Here is a 10,932-nt window from a genome sequence, read left to right as displayed (position 1 = left end):
GGGGATTTTAGACCCAGAGAAAGAGAGGGGCTGTGTGCTGACGACTAGGCGGCAGGCTTGCAGGGTATACCTTTGGTTGGTTGATAATGCACGGAGGGGGTTGTAACCATGGCAATGAAACGATATTCAAAAGGATGATTGTGAAGCTAATGTTCTCCCATGTAAACCATCACATAATTCACAATAAAAACACTAAAAAAAAAACCCAAAGGGGATGAACAAAAAGAAAACCATACCTAGGTCCATTAAACAGAAAAGAAGGTCCTGCCAACACTAACCAACACACTACAGTGTGAACAAATTTTGAAAACATGCAGAGAGCAGTCAGCCCCAAAAGGACAACTATTGCATGATCCCACCTACATGAAATACCTAAAACAAGCAAATGCATAGAGACCAAAGTGGCTATCAAGGCTGGGAGGAGGGGAGAAAGGGTGACTCGCTGTATAGGGAACCCTTACAGGTGAAGGAAAAATTTGGAAAAGGAATAGTGGTAGCGATTGAACAAAATGAATATGATTAATATGCATGGGAAAAATGCCAAAACAGCAAATGTTTTATAACGTATACTTACCACCATAAAATAAATAAAAATAAATAGAAAAGGAAGGAAACAAAGCGGGAGACAGGAGGGAAGGCACAAAGAAACAAGGAAAATGGAATCTTAAAAGCAAACAGGAGTGAGAAAATAACAGAGATTACCTTCAAAGGAGCAATAATTAGTCTTGCTCAACCTTGGAGCAAGAAGACAATAGACTGATATATTTGGAATTGAAAGAAAAGAGCAGCCAACCTAGGATTCTATACTTAGCAAATGCATCCTTCAAAAATGAAGGTGACCCACAAGGACAATATTCTGTATCCTACTTCAGTGAATAGTGTCTGGGATCTCAGAAGCTCACAAGTGGTCATGAGATGTAGCTCTTGTCTTGTTCAGATGAAAGAAGAGTAATGAAAATTGAAGATGATTGGGAATAATTAGTCCAAAGGACTAATGAATCATGTGAATAGCAGTCTCCCCAACCCCGAGACCAGAAGAACTAGATGGTGACTAACTACGATGACCAACTGCTCTGAAAGGGATCACGATAGAAGGTTCTGGATAGAGTGGGAGACAGATGTGGAACAAAACTCAAAATTATAAGAAAGATCAGGCTTACTGGTCAAATACAGACTGGAGAACCCCCATGGTTTAGCCCTTGGCCACCCTTCATGCCTGGAGCTGAATTTATCCTGGTGGCTCAATTTTCAGCCAAACAATAGGTAGGTATAGCGTGGCATTACAATTTACAATAAGGTGATTGCAACTGGGACTCAGCGAAGCGCATCATTTCTTGAATGCAAAAACTAAAGATTTGCTCTGTGAACCTTCACTCAAGTCACAATATAAAGTTTTAAAAAAAGGAATGGAGGTGAAATGAAGACATTTTACACAAATGAAACAATTAAAAGGCTCCATCAGCAGCAGACCCACACTGTCTTTAATTCTTTTGTTGTTGTTAAGTACCATAGAGTCACAGAAGCTCCGACCCACAGCGACCCTGTATAGAGAACCCGAGGCTGTAAATCTTTACAGCAGTAAGAAGTCTCACCCTTCTCCCATGGAGCTGCTGTTAGTTTCAAACTGCTGACCTTGAAGTTAGCAGCCTGACTTGTAACCACTATGCTACCAGAGCTCCTTTAATTCTTTAGAGAAGGAAAATGAGCCAGATGTGAAGCCAGAGCTTCAGGAAAAAAATAAAGAATGACAAATATGTAAAAATGAGGGTCTGACTGCACAAATCACAATGCTTTGTGTGATTTAAACTAGAAAAGAAATGACAACAGTGAGTTACACAGAGTCACAATGCTGTAAGATCCCTGCGTCATCCAGGAAAAAGGTAAATGCACACATTGCCATTAGAATTAGATAAAATGTGGATGCATGTTTTCAACTTGAGCAGAACCACTAAAAGACAGGGAAAAGAGCAGGAAACAGCGAAGCAAACAAATGAAGAAATGTAGAATACAAACTAATTAAGCCAAAAGAGGTGAAGATTAGAGAAAAAAATGAATACAGAGAGCAGGCCGCACAATTCGAATTTTTAAAACCCAAATGTTATTAGCAGTTTCCTTAAATGTAAAAGGACTATATAGTACAGAAAAAACAAACCTAAGGGTACCTGAAATTTGGAATCCACTATTATTTCAAAATAAAAAGTTTTAAAACACTCCACCCCCAAAATACACTCTAATTATTTTGCTTATAAGACTTTAAAATAAAAAATAATAAAAAGTAGGGGGGGAAAGCAAAAGGATTTTTTTAAAAAAAAGATATATTGGAAGCTATGCCACCAGTATTTGAAAGACTAGCAGCGTCACCCCTGTTGGACAGCTTTCCAATGAGCTTCCAAACCAAAACAGACTACAAAGGAGAAGCAGACTAGTTCTGAATGTTTAGTCACTGAAAACCTTATGAATAACAGTGGAACGCTGTCAGATAGTACCATAATATTGAATACTGAAACATTATGAATAACATGAGGGTATTATCAGATACGGAGTCCTGGTGTGGCACTGCAGGCTGATGCACTAGACTGCAAGGTTGGTTGAACCACAAGGCCAGTGGTTCAAGCTCACCAGATGCTCATTGGAAACCTTACACAAGGTCGCCATGATTTTTTTTTTTAATGTTTTATTGTGAATTATATGATAGTTTACATGGGAGAACATTAGCTTTACATGCATCCTTCCTATTGTATATCATTTCATTGCCACGGTTGGTTACAATCCCCTCCAAGCATCATCAATCAACCAAAGGGTATACCCTGCAAGCCTGTCTCCCCCCTGACCCCTGTCCCCAGTCATCAGCACAGAGCCCCTCGCCCCTCTCCCTCTCTGGGTCTATAGAGTCCCCAGCCACCCCATCTCAGATTGGATACTACTCAGTGGAGATTCTACCTCCCTCCACGCCCTCTGGATCTAGGCTTCCTCTTGAAAGCCTGTAAGCCAGTCACTTCTTGCCTTTGTAGCCCCCCCCATTTGGGGAGCCAACATCCAAGCTGCCCATTGCTGTCTATTCTATGTATGGAGGGGAGGGTCGCTGTGATTTGGGAACTGACTCGATGGCACTTAGCAACAACAACATTATCAGATATTGTGCTGAAAGATAAGCCCTTCAGGTTGGAAGGCACTCAAAATACAACTGGGGAATAGCTGCCTCTCCTCAAAGTAGAGTTGACTGTGATGATGTGAATGGAGTAAAGCTTTCAGGACCTCCATATGTTGACAGGGCACAACTCAAAATGAGAACAAACAGTTGTAACCATCCATTAATAGTAGGAACATGGCATGTCTGGTAAAGCGGAGGGTCAGGGAAATCTGTCAACAAGATGGAGTGGCCCAGTGGCAGCAGCAATGGGTCACTATGAGATGGGATAGACTCGATGGTACGGGGTTGTATTTATATGATTTGGGTTTATAAACCAAAAGAAACTCAAATGATTGAGTGCTCCTGCCATTTCCACCTCCTTGTTGAAGTAGACACAGCTTCTCAGCATTCATCCCTATAAAAACACAAAGCAGAAACAATGCTGAATCCTGTCATGTTCTGACAGTAATATCCATCCAGATACCTGGGGGGGTGGGGGTGGGAGAAGGGAGCACAGCTATCTCACTGAGATACATTTCAATCAACTGTTGCTACACAGCCAGCTGTGGTGGTGCAGTGGGTTTGCCTCGAGTGCTAACCGAAAGGTCGGCAATGGGAGCCAATGAGAGCAGAACCCCGCAGTGTTTCTGTTGTGCACAGGGTCGCTATGAGTTGGTACCAACCCAATGGTAACCTAGCAACAAAAACAACAACAATAACAAAAACACAAAAGATGTGGCTGTCTGCTTCTGTAAAGATTTACAATCTCAGAGACCCTAAGGAGCAATTCTACTCATCCTGTAGGGTAGCTATAACTTGGAATGGACTCAGTGACAGTGGTTTACTGTCACACAATAGTTAATTACAATGTGGACAATGCAATTACTTAGATTAATTGCATGCTATTATAACTCCACCCAGAAGAAAACAAAACACTTAATTTCAAAGCCAGAAGAAAATAAAAAAGTTTAAATTATTAAACCTATATTGTTATTGTTGTTGTTGCTGTTAAGTGGCATTGGGTCAGTACCAACTCATAACAACCCTGTACATAGGGTTTCTGAGGAGCACATGGTGAATTTGAACTGCTGACCTTGCGTTTCAAACCGACCTTACAAAGAAATTAGATAAGCTAACCAGTATTTTCATTTAATGATTGTTAAGCATTAAATAAAATTCTGTGTAGGAAGTGAAATTAAACTACAAGTTTGTAACATAAGATTTGGACATATTCATATGACTTAAAGGAGTCCTGGCGTGGATGTGGAGAGACTGGGACACGCTTGCATTGCTGGTGGGACTGAAAAATGGTCCAACCTCTCTGGAAATCAATATGGCGCTTCCTCAGAAGGTTGAAAACAGAAATACCTTATGATCCAGCAATTCCTCTACTTGGTATTTACCCACAAGAAAAACAAGCCACAACATGAGAAGATATGTGCACACCAATGTTTATAGCGGCACTATTTACAATAGCAAAAAGATGGAGACAGCCAAAGTGCCCATCAACTGAAGAATGGATAAACAAATTGTGGTATATACACACAATGGAATATTATGCTACCTTGAAGAATAACATGGAGGCTGCAAGCTACCGAATAATATGGATGAACCTTGAGAACATTTTGTTGAGTGAAATTGTTGTTGTTGTTAAGTGCCATCGAGTCGGTTCCAACCCATAGCGACCCTGCACAGGGTTTCTGAGGCTATAAATCTTTACGAGAGCAGAAAGCCTCATCTTTTTCCCGCGGAGCAGCTGGTAGTTTCGAACTGCTGACCTTGTGGTTCGCAGCCCGATTCGTAACCACTACGCTACCAGAGCGTGAGTGAAATTAGTCAGTCACAAAATGAGAAATTCTGCATAGGAGCACTACTGTAAAAGACTAAGAAAAAGAACTCATACTAAAGGGGGGAAAAGGGATTCTTTGCTGGCTACTGGGATATGGGGGGTGGGGTGAGGGAAGGGAGGGGAAGGTGAGTACAGGGTAGGGAATAGACACAGGATAGTTTGGGTGATAGGGAGGGGGCAATATATAAGAAGGGGGAGGGGAATGGAAGAACAAAGTGAATGGGAGAACAATTAGGCAGGTTTGCATGGGCTAAGTGGGACAGAGGTAAATAATGATGTATACACAACCTTGGAACAACAGGGCTCTGGGATACAGGGATTGAGACATGCCTGGAATGGGCAAAAGGGGGGAAATAATGTTAAGATGCTTGGCTGTCTTTTGAATTTTGGTTTCCCTGGAATACCACTATAAAATAGACACTTGAGGGGGAGAGAAAGAAATAGCCAGAAGTATCACCACAGAAAGCTTGGAAGTCTGTCTTCTGCCTATAACTGATTGTTGTTGTTAAGTGCCGTTGAGTCGGTTCCGACCCGTAGCGACCCTGAACAGGGTTTCCGAGGCCATAAATCTTTACGGTAGCAGAAAGCCTCATCTTTCTCCCACGGATCAGCTGGTAGTTTCAAACTGCTGACCTTGCAGTTCGCAGCCCGATTCGTAACCACCATGCTACCAGAGCTCCTTTGGAATACCTAAAATGGGGCTACAACGTGCCTAGTGAAGGAGGCTTCCTGTGGAGACTCTGCATTACATAAGACCATAAGTGGAATCCTAAACAGCAACCAGAATCTTCAGAGGAGGGAAATTTCCACTTGAAAGGACAAGCAGACCAGCCTGGAGCAGCTAAAAGAACAGAAGATACTTCTTGAAAGAAAGACCCACAGGAAAAATACAAAACAATAAAGGCAGATCGACTGATTACTACAAGAACAAGCAAGTTGCTCACCCAGGAGACATGAAGGCAAGTGGTCGGGTCCCCTCAGAGCAAATCCCCTTTCAAGACTAAGACTCAATGGGAATACACGCTCTGATTGGTGACCACATTTATCACCGATAAGAGGAACTGAGGGCACACAGCAATGAAGCTGCAAGCTAAGCCCTACAGTGTTCAACAGATTCCTGTGAACCCGCGTGGAGACCTGGTTGGCCAGCAGTATGGCAAGACCTGAGGACTCCTGGGCCCAGAGTCAGTGACATAGCCACAGAGGACTAGAGTGGAGAGTGAAGCGTCTAGCTAATAAGAAGAGAGGGAATATGCACACACTTGCAGATAATACCCACTTGACCTGGCTTCAATGACTGGATGATCAGAGTTCAACTAGAAGAAGAAAGAAGAGGTGAAAAAAGAGTAATCTGATACAATTTGATGAACTCGACTTACACCTATTGATGCAGTAGCTCAAAAGAGGGAATGAATCTTTACAGCAAGGATCATTCCCACCCCCTCCATAGAGAAAGGGATGGGCAACTTGGACATTGGCTACCCAAAATGGGGGTGCTAAAAAGGCAAGAAGTGACTTGCTTACAAGATTTCAAGAGGGAATCTAGATCCAGAGGGTGTGGAGGAAGGTAGAATCTCCACTGAGTAGTATCCAATATGTCTGGGCGGGGCTGATGAAAGGAAATGTGGATAGGACCCTTGTGACACAATAGTGAATAATTGCTATCAGGACTGATTGTGAGGGTTGGAAATGTAAAGGTAGATGTTTTGTAGCAAGGAGGGGAGTGATTAACTTTGCAGTCTAGGAGCAGAGGTCCCTGAGACCATCAAGGGAGAAGAGCAGAGAGTGGGACTCTACTCACTGAATCAGTGACGCCAGAGATAGAGGCAGAGACGATGACATGGAGAGATGGAGCAGCTGGGGACTTTAGACACAGAGAGGGAGAGGGGCTGTGTGCTGACTACCTGTGGGCAGGCTACAGAGTGTACCCTGTGGTTGGCTGATGATGCATGGAGGGGACTGTAACCATGGCAATGAAACAATATAGGATAGGATGAATGTAAAACTAATGTTCTCTCATGTAAACTATCATATAATTCACAATAAAACATAAAAATAAAAAAAAAACTGTATGAAGGTATGTACAGAACACTCAGTATTGTGACATCCCCAAGTCACTGACAAGCACCAGCTGCCTACAACCCTAATTTAATTCACTGTCTTAGATGTGTCTGCTGACATGAGGCTCAACCTAATTTTTAACAGTTCCAGCACTATATGTGGTGGTAGTGGGTGTGTGCTGGAGAGTAGTTCCGACTCATAAGACCCTGTATAATGTTTCTGAGGCATAAATCTTTACAGGAGCAGAAAGCCTCATCTTTCTCCCTTAGAGTGCCTGGTAGATTTGATCCACTGACCTTGTGGTTAGCAGACCAACTTACCAGAGCTCCTTGTTGTTGTTATGTGCCGTGGAGTCAGTTCCGACTCATAGCGACCCTGTACAGGGTTTCCAAGGCTGTAAATCTTAACGAGAGCAGAAAGCCTCATCTTTCTCCCATGGAGCAGCCAGAGCTCCTTAGCACTACATATACCTTTAAAAACAAAACAAAACTTAATGCTATACTGCCTTCATTTCCATCCCAAAGTCTTAAGGCAAAAAACTGTGACAGAATGTGTTAATGAAGTACTCTCTGAGTGGGAGGCATTTGAGCTGAGACTTAACAGATGAGAGAAGCCAAGCAAGCATGAAGAACCAGGAGGCAGTGTCCCTGGCAGAGGGAACAAGTGCAAAGGTCCTGAGGCAAGAAGACAATCAAACAGGCTGGAACAAAATTAAACAAAAGCATGGCTGCAGATCCACAGGCACTAGGGGCCAGATTGTACAGACATAATTCATGTTTATCCCTTCCCAAGCAACTCGAAGCTCCAAGGATCAGTGAGGAGCCTGAACAAATATAACCCCAGATGCTGCTAGCAGCAGTATGGAAACACAGGGCAGGAAGGAAAGGAGGAGCTGAGCGGACACGCATATGAAGCAATATGAGAACGGCATAGGTTTGTGTTAACCTCCTAGAATTCAGTGGAAGTCAACCAGAAAGGACCAGGGTGCAAGTTGATAGAGAAGACTCGGATACTGGCCAAGAACTAATGCTGTGGGAGGAGTTGGGATTAGGCAGGCTGGGGCCAGAGCAGGTTCCTCTCCAAGCTGTGACCCAGGCAATGTTACTCCCCTTTCACCTAACCTAGGTTTCACCCTTTCCTCACCTAGGTTTCCTAAATGTGGAGTCTCACTCAGTCACCTCAAGAACCCTGCCCTCTGGCACACAATCACTGAAACTCTTGTATGGTAACAACACTGTCAAAATAGAGCTAACAAGTCCAGCCCTCTACACTGCTGATAACAGGACCCTCAAACAAGTTCTTCAACCACTTGAGCTGACAAGTTATTTCTAAGGAGTTCCAGGAGAAGAGAGCCTAATGCAGTGCTGGACTTGGAGAGCAGAGATCACAGTTTAAATATTATTTATGCCATTCACTATCTACGTTATCTTTTTAAAAAGTCATGATCACTATTTCCAACAATTGTTTGAGAATTAAATGCACTAAGGCATATCAAGGTCAGTGCCTAACCCAAGCAAATACCCAATAAAGACACAATTCATCCCATTTTTCCCATTATTGAAAGGATTCAGTTCAGACAGTCAAGCAGCTCCACTACTTATTGGCTGTGTGACTCTGAGTAAGCCACTTTCATCTCTGAGCATCAGCTTCTTAGTAAAACCAAGAGGGCATCATTTACTTCAGAATGGCGTCTGAGAGTGAGACACGTGTAATGTGCCAAACACAATTCCTTGACGCACAGAAACTAATCAGTATCCATTATCTATTATCATTGGTGGGTGTGACCAAGATAGGGAAAGGAGGGGGGCAAGTCTTCAAGCCAAGCTCAGGTTTCCGCTACTGGGCAGGCAGAGTAGCGGGTTACTGAACGGTACTTTTACAGCACCTTGGGAACCACTCACCTGGTGATTCCAAATAGAACCCTCTTTGCTGCGTTCGTCAGGGGTCAGACGCACGTACTGGCTCGTGAGCATAGTGCTACCTTGGAAGTCCCAGAGGGGCATGGAGCTGGAACCAACTCCTGTGGGCAGATAGCCGGGCATAGACAGATGCGTAAGAGGTTATGCCAGAAGTGGCTTTGCTAAAGATAGAAAACACACAGGAAGGGGGCCTCAATAATCCTGTCCAGCCTCGCCCTCATCCTTTAGTCATTCCCACTTTGGGCCTCACCTTGGTAGGGTTTGATGAGCGAATGCTCGCGCTTGAGGTGTTCACTGTTGCCATCAGTTATATCTGAAGCCACCGGGCCCAGAAACAGAATAAGAACAAGAAGTAGAGATGTAATGGGGCCAGGGCCGGGGCCGGGAAGCCCAGGCTTCCCCAGGCACCGCCGGCCCCAGCCCCAGCGCCCAAACCAGTCTTCCGCCGCCATTATTCACGTCTCTCGGCCACTTCCGCCGTAGAACTTCCGCCTTCCGGTGACCCATTTAATGGCCTCCGGCCGGAAACCCACCAACCTTCATATCGCCTTGGAGTAAAAAGCTACGTCTCGTAACCGAGCAGGAGGTGGCTCTATAGGCCAGAATAATCCCCGGACCTGATCAAGTTGTTTTCCATCTCCTTGAGAGTTCAGAGGCACAGGTCAGCCAACCTCCGCAATGGGTTTTTACAAGCTAAAAGAAACTCAACCAATCATGGAGCAGCACGTTAGGTTTGTGAGCCAATGGGAAGCTGGAAGAGGGTTTGAGCGGCCGCTCGACTGTCGTGTGTGAAGCGGGGCATACTGGAACTTGTAGTTTTTATGGGCATTTTCATGGGCTCTGAAGGCGAACACTGCAACACTCTATCTAGGCTGCCAGCCTGTCACAGGGTCTTCAAAGCTGCCTTTTTTCAGTTTGGGGGAAAATGGAGATCTAAACGGAAGGCGGAGGCCTGAGTTCCAACCCTCGCGCCGCCTTGGACTCTGTTAGTGGTCCTGAACAAGCCTTTTGCGTCGCCGGCTTGATACCTTTGGAAACCGAATTCCCGGTTATTTGAGGTCATCCACTACTGGAGTGTGGCGCGCTGTAGGATAAGCACTGAATCTCAAGGTGGGTAGTTCAAACCCACCAGCCGCTTCTCGGAAGCCGTATACGGATCGCTGTGGGTTGGAACCAACTCGACGGCACTTAACAACAGCAACTACTGGTGTGGTGTCTTAGGATAAGAACTCGACCCCCAAGGTCTGTTTGAACTGCAAAGTCGGCGGTCCAGACTCTCCATTCACCCCTCGGAAACCCTATACAGGGAGCCCTGGTAGCATAGAGGTTACTTGCTGGGTTGCTAACACAGCAGTTTGAATCTACCAGCCACACCGCCGCCGGAGAAAGATGAATCGGAACCTACTCAACGGCCCACACCCACCACTACTCCCAACTCCTCAGGCCCTGTCGGGTTGAATTTAGATAGTCAGGCAGCTGGATCCAACCGATCACTGTGACTCTGAAAGGTCCTGGACAACTGACTGTGGATCAGAGACTGAAAACTGGTGGCCTGCAGTTGAGATGAGCTGTTATCTGCGAATGCTATTTAAATACATAATTTTATATCCATTATTTTAAAATCAAGAGATGTAAATTAATATTACAAATCTAAAGTTCTATTTTTTTATGAAAAATCAGAAGATCTAAACACACCAGGCCTCTTTCACATAGGAAAACAAAGGGCTAGAAGTGAATGGTGGTCCCTTCTATAAATGTCTTCATTGCCTAAACTGGTCTCTACCTGACCCAGACCATAGGCAATTGAATGAATGACTATTACAATAGAATGGTATGCTCCTTTATTTAATTCTAAGAAATTACTCTTTGAAGGACTTATTGAGGATTTAGTGCTGAGACATCTTTCCTGAGTCATATTATTTTTAATTTATTATTTTACTATTCAAAGAATGCATGCTTGTAAACACACATAT

The 10,932-nt window shown here is 44.1% G+C and overlaps 1 protein-coding gene across 1 annotated transcript in view; it reads right to left on the bottom strand.

Moving 5' to 3' along the window:
- Positions 1-9,644, bottom strand: part of LMAN2 (lectin, mannose-binding 2) — a 23,077-nt gene extending 13,433 nt beyond the window's left edge. Inside the window, exons 1-2 of the mRNA XM_006873459.1 lie at positions 9,210-9,644; positions 8,942-9,060 (exon numbers count right to left, since the gene is read on the bottom strand). Of these exons, the coding sequence (XP_006873521.1) occupies positions 8,942-9,060; positions 9,210-9,411 (321 nt within the window). The 5' untranslated portion in view covers positions 9,412-9,644. The remainder of the gene's footprint in view (positions 1-8,941; positions 9,061-9,209) is intronic.
- Positions 9,645-10,932: the final 1,288 nt, after the last annotated feature.

This window comes from Chrysochloris asiatica, unplaced genomic scaffold (genome assembly GCF_000296735.1).
Source record: "Chrysochloris asiatica unplaced genomic scaffold, ChrAsi1.0 scaffold00242, whole genome shotgun sequence".
Classification (NCBI taxonomy): domain Eukaryota; kingdom Metazoa; phylum Chordata; class Mammalia; order Afrosoricida; family Chrysochloridae; genus Chrysochloris; species Chrysochloris asiatica.
The sequence above is the reverse complement of the archived record's forward strand: the minus strand, read 5'-3'. Positions and strand labels throughout refer to the sequence as shown.